Genomic DNA, 16,049 nt, shown 5'->3' with positions numbered 1-16,049 from the left:
AAATGTACTTCAAGATGGGATTACTTTTTGCTTTTTATGATTTTCCTCACACTGTTTTCATTATTAACTTACATAAAGAACCTCAAGTAATCTGTCTTTGAAAACTATAAAATATCTAGGAATAAACTTGTCAAATAATGTTCTAAGACATATTTATTTAAAACTACTAAACTTTACTGAAAGGCATTTTTACAACTTTAAATACATTTAGAGACATATCTAGTTTCTAGATGAAAGGACTGAATATTGGAATATGGCATATATTCCCAAATTTAGAAATTTAATTTGGTTCTTACAGAATTCCTGGATTTGTAGGGAGTATGACATTCATTCAACCAGTATATGTTGACCATATACCATGTACTGGTAACTGTGCTAGCATAGACAATAAAATAGACCCCCCGCCCCCAAAAAAAAACCCAAGAGAACGTCCAAAAACAAATATATCAAGTATGTCTTTGTATACATTGTGGGATAGGGGTAGGGTATAGTAAAGGTGGCATTTCAGATCAGTGTGTAAAGAAAGGATGGATTGGTTATTTTAGACATGTGTTGGAATAATTAGCTTTTTTGATAAACATCTTAGACCTTTATCAGTTATCATGCAAAAATAAATTCCAGGTGGACTAAAGATCATAAAATATAATACTGTAAAAATATTAGAAGAAAGAAGATAAATATTTCAGTGATGTTGAGATAGAAAAGACCCTCTTAAAATCCAGAAGCCATCAAAAAAAATTAATGCATTTTACTACATCAAAATAAATGTATTTCTTCTGATCACAATATAATATATACAAAGTTAATGGAAAATACAAAACTGGGAAAAATATTTGCAACATCTATAACAAAGGAATAAATAATGGCCTTTCTATATTAAGAACTCCTATAAATTGATAGGAAAAAGATAAATGTCCTCTAAGAAAATGAAGAAAGTAAAAAAAAAGAAAAAGAAAAGAAAAAATGAAGACAGTAATACACAAGCAATGCACAAAATAAGAAACATAAATGGCCTAATAAATGAAATATTCTTAACTTTATCAGCAATCAAATGCAAATTTAAAGATCATTTAGAGATTGGCTTTGAGTCTTTCACTTTGATAAAGATTTAAAAGACTCATAATAATACTGCTTCTGGTAAATGGGGTAGTAAAACATTTTTGTTGGGCGTATAAATTACTACATTATATCGCTGACTTTATGGAGGCAATGTGTCAATATTATAAAAAATTAAAATGCATATAATCTTTAATCCAGATATTTCACATCCAGGAAACACCACAAAGATTTGTGGTCCCAGTTTTATGTGTAAGAATGCTAATCACAGCATGCTTATAATTGTCCAAAAAAAAAAAAAATCCCATATTCCCCAACATAGGGAATTTATTAAACTAACTGTGGTATATTCATTGTGAATACTTACTATGTAGCTATTATAAAAGAAGCAGATCTACAGGTATATAAACTGATATGGAAACATCTCTGACAAATTGCTGAGTTTTTAAAATATCGATATGTATAGTGTGATCCTATTTGTATTTTGAAAAAAGGAAACAAGCTAAGTGTATATGTGTGTGGTTTATTTTAAAATTTAAGGGGGGCCTCGGTGGCTCAGTGGGTTAAAGCCTCTGCCTTTGGCTCCAGTCGTGGTCCCGGGGTCTGGGATCCAGACCGCGACTGGCTCTCTCCTTGGCAGGGAGCCTGCTTCCTCCTCTCTCCCTGCCTACCTCTCTGCCTGCTTGTGATCTCTGTCTGTCAAAAAAATAAATAAATTCTTAAAAAAAAATAAAAAATAAAATTTAATTTAAAACATAATTGAGATTGTAGAGTATAATCTGTTCTCTAATCTTGCCTTTTCAATTTAGTGGTTCATCATGGAAATCCATATCAGTGCATATAAATCTAAAATCTACCTCATCCTTTTTGGTAGATCCAAATAGATATCAACATTCCATTTGTTCTAATATATTGTCTGTATGTATCTAATGCACATATGAGAGGAAAATCTCAGGGACGATAGCCACACAGCTGTGACCAAAGTTACATTTTGGGGAGGAAGAAGACTTTATATTAGTGGATTGATTTATTTTTCTTAAGTGTAAGTATATACTTAGCAAAAAAACATTCTATTTTAAACAAGAAAGTCACAGTTTTAAAAAATTTTTAAGTTCATGTTTATAAAAAGTATAATCCTGAAAAGCTTCCAAAACCTCTTTAAAACTTGAAAAGTCATAGCTATTGAAATTACTTTAGCCATAGGGAACAAAAGGATGGGGAAAGAATAGAAGGAAGGAATCAGGAGATTTTTAAAGGGAAAGAAATCTGAAAGTAACAGCAGCTTTAGGAAGTCACTCACCATCCTTGCCTCTGCTTTGGTGTGTTTGTAGTTCATTTTGTATTTTATGTTTCTACCAAAAGAGAATATTATTCTGTGGAGAAATGCATTAATACATTATGACAGGGGAAAGCACCATAAAAATTTGAACAAAAGTATTAACTTTGTAGCATCTTAGAATCTTATTTTCTTAGTTTATTATCTCAAGCTGTCTTTCCCAAACTTCTGTTAAATAGGCATAGTTTTAAATTCACATGTTGCAGTGGGAATGCAAACTATACATTTTTAAGAATTTATTTTTCTAAGAGCAGTTTTAGGTTCACAACAAAATTAAGCAGAAGGTACAAAGATTTCCTGTGCACATATGCTTAGCATCCTCCATTATCCGTGTCTGTTTTCCACATCCCCCATTAGAATGGTACATTTGTTGCAATTGATAAGCCTACGTTGACACATCATCACCCAAATTCATAGTTTACTTTAGGATTCACTCTTGGTGTTGTCTCAGCTCTACATTTTTTAGCCTTTTACATGAGGCAAATGATTTTTCATATAAGATTGAAAAAAAATGGGGTTTTCTGTTACATGATCTAAAGATTTATATCTTTATTATTGATTCTGACCTGAGTGTTCACATAAAATTCCTGACATAATTTTTCTGATATTTGTTATTTTGACTTTTAAAAATACATCTTATTTGATTCATTTCTTGTTTTAATTAGGTAACTGGGGAAAAGGCATATACTGTAAGCCAGCAAATTTATGGAGCAGTTAAATCATTGCGGACAAAAAGCAACAAAGAAGAATCACTTCCTAAACCTAAAGAAAAATCTAAGGTAGAGTTTAAATGGACCAAAAAGGTAGACATTGAGTTTCATTGGTTGGGGTGAGGGATTGGCTTATAATAGGAGTCACTGACAGAGGTCAAGAAAATGAAAGGAGATGAAGGACATAGTATATTTGTATACTATACGTTTTTAGGATGTTTTATTGTTTTGGCAAAATGATTTACTTATGAAGGAAAAATCTTTTTGGTAAACAGCTAGGAAATTCTGCTACACTAGAAATACCTGCAAAAACAACTGACAGCCTGAAATACTCAGTTTCCTTGCCAGCAGAACTCAGCTCTGAAACAAAGACAAAATCAGAATCCACCTCAGGTTAGTTTGAAATAATTCAATTTTATTTTCATTCTTTTCCTAAGTAATTTTGTAGTATTATTAGGTATAGTTTGAACTTATGTAAGTGCTTTCTTTATAAATGTTTTTTCTTTCTCATATCTGTAGTCTATATATCTTTTTAGATTATGAGATACTGGTATACTTGGGACTTTTTCTAATTGCCATATTGTTCATAGTACCAATCTTTGCATATAGGAGTGTGAAGTAGCACTGGTGGGTTGGGTGAGTGAAGCATTTAATATCACTTTATAAATGTGAGCTTTGCAATTAGGTGGCGGAAAGTGTGCCTTTCTAGGTTCTATAGTGTGAGTCATATCTACATAGAAGAAATATTATCTTTCCATTTCTTGTGCTATTTACCCCTATCAGTCTTAGTTTCCACCATCACTTATATTTAGTTTAGCTACTAGGAGAACATTCAGCATGAAATAATAAAATAACACCAATAATAATACTAATAACTTTTTTTTAATATTAGATACTGGCAGTTTGTACTTTATGAGACCAAATAGTGACAGTTATACTTTCTAGGCAAATATTCCCATAGTTTTATTGTAATCATTGAGAAGATAACAGTGTTTAATACCATTTTAGGAGTGTATTCACAGAAATTCAGCAGTCACTAGGTTACACCGGATTATCTGTCTGTACAATGTGAATGGTACTACCCATTGTTTTACTGCAAAGGAAATAAGACCAATTCAGAGATAAGGAAGTAGAAAATAATGATAATATCTGCCCTTTACAGAGCGCTACTGTGGTATTAAGAATTATAAATACACCTAGTCCTTGGGCCGGGCCCTGCCCAGCCAGCCCCTCTGCACACCCGCCTTCCTCCCAGCCCCTCCCTGCGCCCTCAGCCTAGCACCCAGGATGCGTCCCAACCTCCAGCCTGGAGGGGGGCCAGGCAGGGCTCCGCGCCAGGCCTGGGCCCACTGTGGGTGTGAGAGCAGCTGTGCCATGCAACTCCCCCCTCCCCCCCACTACCCCCAGGACTCCAGCCGGGCTCCCTGGTGGGTATTTTATGTTCAGCAATAAAGGTTCTGCCCCGTGGAAAAAAAAAAAGAGTTATAAATATATCCTGTGTTATTCAATTCTCACCCAAAAGGCAAAACAAAACAAACAACTCTTCTGCATATGTAATTATAATCATTGCACAATGAACAGCTTGAGACTCAGGAAGCTTAAGTAACTTGCTCAAAGTCATGAGGAGTAGAGATGTATTCATAGCCTAGCTTTTTCAAATACCAAAGTCCAAGCTCTTTCTATTGTATATAGGTTACCTATATACAATATAGATATCTGATATATGCAGTATATCTATATACAATATATATACACTATATATACAATATCTGTATACAATATATATAACTAGGTAGGTTAAAATCAGAGTTTAGTCTCTAATTTCTCCCCTATTTTAATTTTTACAAAACTTGTCACTGACTAACAAACCTGGTAGGAGTTTTACAGTGTTCTCCTGTCACCTCTCATTTCTAATATGATGGTTTACAGTATTTACTTTTTTATTATTTATTTTCAATTCTGGTACAGTTAGCATACAGTGTTGTATTAGTTTCAGGTGTACAACACAGTGATTCAGCTCTGCCATAGAACACCCTGTGCTCATCAAAACAAGTATACTCCTTAATCCCGAACAGCTCTTTCACCAATCCCTCACCAACCTCCCCTCTGGTAACCATCAGTTTGTCCTCAGGAGTTAAGAGTCTGTTTCTTGGCTTGTCCCTCTATTTTCTTTTTTTTTTTCTTGCATCCATGCAGATATAGATAGATTAGATAGATTATATGTAAAGGAGATGTGTGTGTATGTGTATGTATGTGTGTGTATCGATGGACATTTGGGCTATTTTCATGTTTTGACTGCCACCGATAATGCTGTTAAAAACATTGTGGTGAAAAAAAAAAAGAAAAGAAAAAAAAAACCATTGTGGTGCATGTACCCCTTCAAATCTGTACTTTTGTATTCTTTGGGCTAATACCTAGTAGTGGTATTTGTATTGGTAGGTAAATTCCTAGTAGTGCAATTGCTGGGTTGTGGGTAGCTCTGTTTTTAATTTGGTGAGGAACCTCCATACTATTTTCCAGAATGGCTGCATCAGTTTGGATTCCCACCAATAATGTAACATGGTTCCACCTTTTCCACATCCTTGCCGACATCTGTTGTTTCCTGTGTTCTTAAAGTTAGCGATTCTGACAGGTCTGAAGTAGTACTTCATTGTGTTTTGATTTGTATTTCCCTGATGATGAGTGATGTTGAGTATCTTTTCATGTGCCTGTTAGCCATCTGTATGTCTTCTTTGGAAACATGTTTATTCATGTCTTCTGCCCATTTCTTAACTGTGTTGTTTGTTTTTTGGGTGTTGAGTTGGATATTTCTTTATAGATTTTGGATACTAAACTTTCATCAGGTATGTTATTTGCAGCTATCTTCTCTGATTCTGAAGGCTGCATTTTAGTTTTCGTGATTGTTTCCTTTGCTGTGCAGAAGTTTTTTATCTTGAGGAAGTCCCTGTAGTTCATTTCTGCTTTTGTTTCCCTTGCCTCTGGAGAAGTGTCTGATAATAAGTTACTATAGCCAGGTCAAAGAGGTTTCTGCTGTGTTCTCCTCTAGGAATTTGATGGTTTTCTGTCTTAGGTTTAGGTCTTTATTTCGGGTTTATTTTTATGTATGGTGTAAGAAACTAGTCCTGTCATTCTTCTGCATATGGCTGCCCAGTTTTCCCAGCATCACTTCTTGAAGAGACTTTTTTTTTTTTTTTGAGTGGGAACACTAGCAGGGAGGAAGGGGAAAAGGAGAGAGAGAATCTTAAGCAGGGCCTACACATGGAGCCTGACACAGGGCTTGATACCATGACCCTGAGATCATAACCTGCGCCAAAATCAAGAGTTGGACACCCAACTAACTGAGCCACCCAGGCACCCCGAGACTTTTTTCCATTGGATATTCTTGCTTTGTCAAGATTAATTGACCATATAGTTGTTGGTCCATTTCTTGGTTTTCTTTTCTGTTCCACTGATCTTCAGATCTGTTTTTGTGTCAGTACCATACTGTCTTGATGACTACAACTTTGTAATATAATTTAAAGTCTGGAATTATGAGGTCTCCAGCTTTGCTCTTCTTTTTCAGGATTGCTTTTGCTATTTTGAGTGTTTTGTGTTTCCATACAAATTTTAGGATTATTTGTTCTAGCTCTGTGAAAAATACTGGTGGTGTTTTGATAGAGATTGACTTAAATGTGCAGATTGCTTTCAGTACTATAGACATTTTTCAAATGTTTGTTCTTCAAGTCCTTGAGCATGGAATGTTTTTCCACTTCTTTCTCTCCTTTTCAGTTCTTTCATAAGTGTTCTGTAGTTTTCAGGGTATTTTTTACCTCTTTGGTTAGGTTTATTCCTAGGAATCTTACGGTTTTTTTTGCAATTATAAGTGGGACTGATTGCTTTATTTGTCTTTCTGCTGCTTCATAATTGGATTACAGAAATGCAGCAGATTTCTGTACATTGATTTTATAATGTGTCATTGCTGAATTGATGTATTAGTTCTACTAATATTTTGGTGGAATCTTTTGGGTTTTCTGCACAGAGTGTCATGTCCTCTGCAAATAGTGAAAGTTTGACTCTTCTTTGCCGATTTGAATGCTTTTTATTTCTTTTTGTTTTCTGACTGCTGAGGCTGACTTCCAGTAACTATGTTAAATAGCAATTGTGAGACTGGACATTTCTGTCTCCTGACTGTAAAGGAAAAGCTCTCAGTATTTCCCTACTGACGATGATATTGGCTGTGGGTCTTTTGTATACTGCTTTTATGATACTGAAGTATGTTGCCCCCTTCCTACATGGTAGAGGGTTTTTATCAAAAATTGATTCTGCATTTTGTGAAATGCTTTTTCTACATCTATTGAGAAGATCATATGGTTCTTATCCTTTCTTTTATTAAAGTGGTATATTGCATTGATTGTTTTGCTATTGTTGAACACCCCTGAAGCCTAGAAATAAATCCCACATGATTGTGGTGAATAATTCTTTTAATATACTGCTGGATGTGAATTGCTAGCATCTTATTGAGAATTTCTGCATCCATGTTCATCAGGAATATTGGCAGTAATTCTCCTTTTTGGTGGGGTCTTTGTCTGGTTTGGGAATCAAGGAAATGCTGGCCTTGTAGAATGTTTGGAAGTATTCCTTCCATTTCTGTTTTTTTGGAATGGTTTGAGAAGAATATATATTAACTCTACTTTAAATATCTGGTATAAATCTGCTGGGAAGACATCTGGCTCTGCATTTTGTTTGCTGGGAAACTTCTAATTGCTGATTCAGTTTGTTTGCTGGCTATGAGTCTGTTCAAATTTTCTAATTGTTCTTGTTTCAGTTTTGGTATTTTGTATGTTTCTAATTATTTGTTCATGTCTTCCAGATTTCCCAGATTTCCCAGATGTCGTGTTGGCATATAATTTTTCATTACTCTCTTGAAATTGTTTATATTTTTTGTGTTGGTTGTGATCTCTCCTCCCTCATTCATGATTTTGTTTATTTCAGTCATTTTCTTTTTTCTTTTTGATAAGTCTGGCTACGGTTTATCAATGTTATTACTTCTTTCAAAGTACCAGCTCTTAGTTTCATTGATCTGTATAACGTTTATTTATCAGAATAATGTTTATTTCTGGTCTAATCTTTATTATTTCCCTTCTTCTTCTGGCTTTATGAGTTATTTGCTGTTCCTTTCCTAGCCCCTTTATGTATAAGATTAGGTTATACATTTGAGAATTTTGTTCCTTCCTTAGGTAGGCCTGTATTGCTATATTATACTTCCCTCTTAGGACCACCTTTACTGCATCTGAAATGTTTTGGGCTGTCGTGTTTTCCTTTTTTAAATTTCATCTTTAATTTCCTGGCTAAGCCATTCTTTAATAGGATGTTCTTTAACCTTGATGTATTTGTTGTCTTTCCAAATTTTTTCTCGTGATTGACTTCAAGTTTCATTGTGTTGTGTTCTGAAGCTATGCATAGTGTGATCTCAATCTTTTTGTACTTGTTGAAGCCTGATTTTTGATCCAGTGTGTGATCTGTTCTGGAAAATATTCTGTGTATACTTGAAAAGAATTTGTGTATTTTGCTGCTTTAGGATGAAATGTTCTGAATATATCTGTTTAGCCCATCAGTCTAGTGTTTCATTCAGAACCATTTTTTCTTTATTGATTTTCTTCTTAGGTGATCAGTCCATTGCTGTAAGTGGAGTGTTAATGTCCCCAGCTATTATTATTTTATTATCAGTGAGATTCGGTGTTTTTGTTATTAATTGATTTAAATATTTGCATGCTCTCCATTTGGAGGTATAAATATTTATAATTGTTAGATCTTCTTGATGGATAGACCCTTTAATTTTGATATAAAACCCTTCTTCTTGTTACAGTCTTTGCTTTAAAATCTAGTTGGTCTGATAAATGTATGGCTATTCTGGCTTTCTTTTGACATCCATTAACATAAGAGATATTTCTTCATCCCCTTATTTTCATTTTTTTTTAAATTTTTTATTTCTTTTCAGCGTAACAGTATTATTGTTTTTGCACTAAACCCAGTGCTCCATGCAATCCGTGCCCTCTCTAATACCCACCACCTGGTTCCCCCAACCTCCCACCCCCCGCCCCTTCAAAATCCTGAGATTGTTTTTCAGAGTCCATAGTCTCTCATGGTTGATCTCCCCTTCCAATTTCCCTCAACTCCCTTCTCCTCTCCATCTCCCCTTGTCCTCCATGCTATTTGTTATGCTCCACAAAGAAGTGAAACCATATGATAATTGACTCTCTCTGCTTGACTTATTTCACTCAGCATAATCTCTTCCAGTCCCATCTTTGTTGCTACAAAAGTTGGGTATTCATCCTTTCTGATGGAGACATAATACTCCATAGTGTGTATGGACCCCATCTTCCTTATCCATTCGTCCGTTGAAGGGCATCTTGGTTCTTTCCACAGTTGGGAAACCGTGGCCATTGCTGCTATAAACATTGGGGTACAGATGGCCCTTCTTTTCATTACATCTGAATCTTTGGGGTAAATACTCAGTAGTGCAACTGTAGGATCATAGGGAAGCTCTATTTTTAATTTCTTGAGGAATGTCCACACTGTTACAAAGTGGCTGCAGCAACTTGCATTCCCACCAACAGTGGAAGAGGGTTCCCCTTTCTCCACATCCTCTCCAACACATGTTGTTTCCTGTCTTGCTAATTTTGGCCATTCTAACTGGTGTAAGGTGGTATCTCAATGTGGTTTTAATTTGAATCTCCCTGATGGCTAGTGATGATGAACATTTTTTCATGTATCTGATAGCCATTTTTATGTCTTCATTGGAGAAGAGTCTGTTCATATCTCATTGTAGTTTTGATTTGTATTTCCCTGATGCCGAGTGATATGGAGCACTTTTTCATGTGTCTGTTGGCCATCTGGATGTCTTCTTTGCAGAAATGTCTGTTCATGTCTTCTGCCCATTTCTTGATTGGATTATTTGTTCTTTGGGTGTTGAGTTTGCTAAGTTCTTTATAGATTTTGGACACTAGCCCTTTATCTGATATATCGTTTGCAAATATCTTCTCCCATTCTGTGAGTTGTCTTTTGGTTTTGTTAACTGTTTCCTTTGCTGTGCAAAAGCCTTTTATCTTGACGAAGTCCCAATAGTTCATTTTTGCCCTTGTTTCTCTTGCCTTTGGCGATGTTCCTAGGAAGATGTTGCTGCGGCTGAGGTCAAAGAGGTTGCTATCTGTGTTCTCTTCAAGGATTCTGATGGATTCTTTTCTCACATTGAGGTCCTTCATCCATTTTGATTCCATTTTTCTGTGTGGTGTAAGGAAATGGTCCAATTTCATTTCTCTGCATGTGGCTGTCCTATTTTCCCAAAACCATTTATTGAAGAGGCTGTCCTTTTTCCATTGGACATTCTTTCCTGCTTTGTTGAAGATTAGTTGACCATAGAGTTGAGGGTCTATTTCTGGGATCTCTATTCTGTTGCATTGATCTGTGTCTGTTTTTGTGCCAGTACCATGCTGTCTTGATGATGACAGCTTTGTAATAGAGCTTGAAGTCCGGAATTGTGATGCCCCCAATTTTGGCTTTCTTTTTCAATATTCCTTTGGCTATTCGAGGTCTTTTCTGGTTCCGTATAAAGTTTAGAATTAGTTGTTCCATTTCTTTGAAGCAAATGGATGGTACTTTGATAGGAATTGCATTAAATGTGTACGTTCCTTTAGGTAGCATAGACGTTTTCACAATATTTATTCTTCCTATCCAGGAGCATGGAATATTTTTCCATTTCTTTGTGTCTTCCTCAATTTCTTTCATGAGTACTTTATAGTTTTCTGAGTATACATTCTTAGCCTCTTTGGTTAGGTTTATTCCTAGATATTTTATAGTTTTGGGTGCAGTTGTAAATGGGATTTACCCCTTAAGTTCTCTTTCTTCTGTCTTGTTGCTGGTGTAGAGAAATGCAACTGATTTCTGTGCATTGATTTTATATCCTGACACTTTACTGAATTCCTGTACAGGTTCTAGCAGTTTTGGAGTGGAGTCTTTTGAGTTTTCCACATAAAGTATCTAATCATCTGTGAAGAGTGATAGTTTGACTTCTTCTTTGCTGATTTCGATGATTTAATTTCCTTTTGTTGTCTGATTGCTGAGGCTAGGACTTCTAGTACTATGTTGAATAGCAGTGGTGATAATGGACATCCCTGCCGTGTTCCTGACCTTAGCGGAAAAGCTTTCAATTTTTCTCCATTGAGAATGATATTTGCAGTGGGTATTTCATAGATGGCTTTGATAATATTGAGGTATGTGCCCTCTATGCCTACACTTAAAAGAGTTTTCATCAGGAAGGGATGCTGTACTTTGTCAAATGCTTTTTCAGCGTTGTTTGAGAGTATCATATGGTTCTTGTTCTTTCTTTTATTAATGTGTTGTATCACATTGATTGATTTGCAAATGTTCAACCAACCTTGCAGCCCTGGAATAAATCCCACTTGGTAGTGGTGAATAATCCTTTTAATGTACCGTTGAATCCTATTGACTAGTATTTTGGTGAGAATTTTCGCATCTGTGTTCATCAAGGATATTGGTCTGTAGTTCTCTCTTTTTTTTAATATTAATTCATTTATTTTAAGCATAACAGTATTCATTATTTTTTCACCACCCCCAGTGCTCCATGCAATCCATGCCCTCTCTAATACCCACTACTTGGTACCCCAACCTCCCTCCCCCGCCACTTCAAACCCCTCAGATTGTTTTTCAGAGTCCATAGTCTCTCATGATTCACCTCCTATTCCAATTTTCCCCAACTCCCTTCTCCTCTCTAACTCCCCATGTCTTCCATGCTATTTGTCATGCTCCACAAATAAGTGAAACCATATGATAATTGACTCTCTCTGCTTGACTTATTTCACTCAGCATAATGTCTTCGCGTCACGTCCATGTAGTTCTTTTTTTTGATGGGATCCTTTTCTGGTTTTGGGATCAAGGCGATTTTGGCCTCATAAAATGAATTTGGAAGTTTTCCTTCCATTTCTATTTTTTGGAACAGTTTCAGGAAAATAGGAATTAGTTCTTTAAATGTTTGGTAGAATTACCCCAGGAAACCATTTGGCCCTGGGTTTTTGTTTGTTTGGAGAATTTTGATGACTGGTTCAATCTCCTTACTGGTTATGGGTCTGTTCAGGCTTTTTATTTCTTCCTGGTTCAGTTGTGGTAGTTTATATGTCTCTAGGAGTGCGTCCATTTCTTCCAGATTGTCCAGTTTGTTGGCATAGAGTAGCTCATAGTATGTTCTTATAATTGTCTGTATTTCTTTGGTGTTAGTTCTGATCTCTCCTCTTTCATTCATGATTTTATTTATTTGGGTCCTTTCTCTTTTCTTTTTGATAAGTCTGGGCAGGGGTTTATCAATCTTATTAATTCTTTCAAAAAACCAGCTCCTAGTTTTGTTGATTTGTTCTCTTGTTTTTTTGGTTTCTATTTCATTGGTTTCTGCTCTGATCTTTATGATTTCTCTTCTCCTGCTGGGTTTAGGCTTTCTTTCTTCTTCTTTCTCCAGTTCCTTAGGTGGAGGATTAGGTTGTGTACCTGAGACCTTTCTTGTTTCTTGAGAAAGGCTTGAACCACTATATATTTTCCTCTCAGGACTTGAACCACTATATATTTTCCTCTCAGGACTGCCTTTGTTGTGTCCCACAGATTTTGAACAGTTGTGTTTTCATTAGCATTTGTTTCCATGAATTTTTTCAATTCTTCTTTAATTTCTTGGTTGACCCTTTCATTCTTTAGAAGGGTGCTGTTTAGTCTCTATGTATTTGGGTTCTTTCCAAATTTCCTCTTGTGATTGATTTCTAGCTTCAGAGCATTGTCGTCTGAACATATGCAGGGAATAATGCCAATCTTTTGATACCTGTTGAGGCCTGATTTAGGACTGAGGATGTGATCTATTCTGGACAATGTTCCATGTGCACTAGAGAAGAATGTGTATTCTGTTGCTTTGGGATGAAATGTTCTGTACATATCTGTCATGTCCATCTGGTCCAGTGTGTCATTTAAGGCCTTTATTTCCTTGTGGATCTTTTGCTTGGATGATCTGTCCATTTCAGTGAGGGAAGTGTTAAAGCCCCCTACTATTATTGTATTATTTTTTATGTGTTTCTTTGATTTTGTTATTAATTGGTTCATATAGTTGGCTGCTCCCACGTTGGGGGCATAGATATTTATAATTCTTAGATCTTCTTGTTCGACAGATCCTTTGAGTATGATATAGTGTCCTTCCTCATCTCTTATTATAGTCTTTGGCTTAAAATCTAATTGATCTTATATAAGGATTGCCACTCCCGCTTTCTTCTGATGTCCATTAGCATGGTAAATTCTTTTCCACCCCTTCACTTTAAATCTGGAGGTATCTTCGCGTTTAAAACTTGTAGGCAATGTATAGATGGGTTTTATTTTTTTATCCATTCTGATACCCTGTGTCTTTTGATTGGGGCATTTAGCCCATTCACATTCAGGGTAACTATTGAGAGATATGAATTTAATGCCATTGTATTGTCTGTAAGGTGACTGTTACTGTATATGGTTTCTGTTCCTTTCTGATCTACTACTTTTAGGCTCTCTCATTGCTTAGAGGACCCCTTTCAATATTTCCTGTAGAACTGGTTTGGTGTTTGCAAATTCTTTCAGTTTTTGTTTGTCCTGTAAGCTTTTTATCTCTGCTTCTATTTTCAATGATAGCCTAGCTGGATATAGATGACAGCTCTTTCTGGCCTGCCATGTCTCTGTGGATAAGTCTGCTGCCAATCTAATATTTTTACCATTTTATGTTACAGACTTCTTTTCCCGGGCTGCTTGCAGGATTTTTTTCTTTGTCACTAAGACTTGTAAATTTTACTTTTAGTTGACAGGGCGTGGACCTATTCTTTTTTTTTTTTTTTAAGATTTTATTTATTTATTTGACAGAGAGAGATCACAAGTCGGCAGAGAGGTAGGTAGAGAGAGAAGAAGGAGGAAGCAGGCTCCCTGCCGAGCAGAGAGCCTGATGCGGGGCTCGATCTCAGGACCCTGAGATCATGACCTGAGCCAAAGGCAGAGGCTTTAACCCACTGAGCCATCCAGGCGCCCCATGTGTGGACCTGTTCTTATTGATTTTGAGGGGGGTTCTCTGCACCTCCTGGATTTTGATGCTTGTTCCCTTTGCCATATTGGGGAAATTCTCTCCAATAATTCTCTCCAATACACCTTCTGCTCCCCTCTCTCTTTCTTCTTCTTCTGGAATCCCAATTATTCTAATGTTGTTCCATCTTATGGTGTCACTTATCTCTCGAATTCTCCCCACGTGGTCCACTAGCTCTTTGTCCCTCTTTTATTCAGCTTCTTTATTTTCTATCATTTGGTCTCCTATATCACTAATTCTTTCTTCTGACTCATTCATCCTTACAGTGATAGCCTCCATATTTCATTGCACCTCATTAATAGCTTTTTTGATTTCAACTTGGTTAGATTTTATTTATTTTATTTCTCCAGGAAGGACTTTTATATGTCTCAAGAGGGTTTCCCTAATATCTTCCATGCCTTTTTCAAGCCTGGCTAGAACATTGAGAATCTTCATTCTGAACTCTAGATCTGACATATTACCAAAGTCTGTACTGATTAGGTCCCTAGCCTTCGGTACTGCCTATTGTTCTTTTTTTTGTGGTGAATTTTTTGCCTTGTCATTTTGTCCAGAAAAGAGTATATGAAGGTGCAATTAAGGTACTAAAAGGGTGGCAACAACTCCAGGAAAATATGCTTTAACCATGTCAGAAGAGATCCCAAATCGTGAGAGGGGAGAAGGGGGTAAAAAAGAGGTTCAGAAAGAAAAAAAAAGAAAGAAAGAAAAGGAATACAGAGAAAATATAAAAAAGAAAAAAAATATATATATATATATATTAGATTTACTAGTTTAAAAAACCTTAAAAAAGAAAAGGGTAAAAGCAAAAAAAGTTTAGCAAACAAGAGAAAATAAAATAGAAAAAGAAGAAAAAATTAAATTAACTGCAAGACTAAAGAATCATGGGGAGAAAGCCATGAGTTCCGTGCTTTGCTTTTTCCTCCTCTGGAATTCTGCTGCTCTCCTTGGTATTGAAACTGTACTCCTTGGTAGGTGAACTTGGTCCTGGCTGGATTTTTTGTTGATCTTCCGAGGGAGGGGCCTTTTGTAGTGATTCGCAAGTATCTTTGCCCCATTCGGAATTGCACCGCCCTTACCAGGGGCCGGGCTGAGTGATCCGCTTGGGTTCGCTTTTGGGAGCTTTTTTCCCCTGAGCGCTTTCCATACAGTTCCAGAGGATGGGAATGAAAATGGCAGCCTCCCGGTCTCTGGCCTGGAGGAGCCGAGATCTCGGAGCCACACTCCTCAGTGTGCCCTCAGAGAACAGCGCCCAGTACCTCCCGTCTCCCTGGCCTCCGGCCATGCTCCTAGCTCACCAAACCTGTGACCGGTTCAAAGTAACCCTGAGCTGAGAGCTCACTCCTCAGCTCTGTCTTTGTAGCTGGCTTGCCCATTCTAATACCTGTAAGCTCTGCAACACTCAGACACCCCCGATCTTCTTGTAACCCCACATGGGCTTCACCCCGGTTTAGCCTCTCAAGCGATGTCCCTCAGCGGAACAGACTTTTAAAAGTCCCAATTTTGTGCTCCGTTGCTCCGCCGCTAGCCGGGATTTGGCCCCTCCGCCTGTGGTCTATCTTCCCATTGCTTTCAATCCACTTCTCCGCCAGTACTACCTTTCAGAAAGTGGTTGATTTTCTGTTTCTAGAATTGATGTTCTTCTTCTCTTCAATCTCCCGTTGGATTTGTAGGTGTTTGCAATCTTTAGATAAGCTATCTAGCTGATCTCCTGCTACCTGAAGTAGTCTCAGCCTGCTACTTCTCTGCCATCTTGACTCCTCCCTATCAAATATTATTTGACCATAGAGTTGAGGGCCCATATCTGGGCTCTCTACTCTGTTCCACTGTT

At 36.7% G+C, this 16,049-nt stretch overlaps 1 protein-coding gene across 6 annotated transcripts in view; it reads left to right on the top strand.

Moving 5' to 3' along the window:
- The window catches only part of APOOL (apolipoprotein O like), a 144,262-nt gene that overhangs the window by 107,393 nt on the left and 20,820 nt on the right, over positions 1–16,049 (top strand). For 4 of the 6 annotated variants that reach the window (XM_082715989.1, XM_082715986.1, XM_082715987.1 and 1 more), the window contains 2 exons: positions 3,058–3,171; positions 3,378–3,495. In XM_082715989.1, the coding sequence (XP_082572115.1) occupies positions 3,058–3,171; positions 3,378–3,495 (232 nt within the window). Of the gene's footprint in view, positions 1–3,057; positions 3,196–3,377; positions 3,496–16,049 lie in introns of all 6 variants that reach the window. The other 2 variants (XM_082715990.1, XM_082715991.1) reach the window with 2 other exon arrangements.

This window comes from Mustela nivalis (assembly GCF_964662115.1).
Source record: "Mustela nivalis genome assembly, chromosome: X".
In the NCBI taxonomy this organism is placed as follows: domain Eukaryota; kingdom Metazoa; phylum Chordata; class Mammalia; order Carnivora; family Mustelidae; genus Mustela; species Mustela nivalis.
This window is presented reverse-complemented; position numbering and strand designations above follow the sequence as displayed.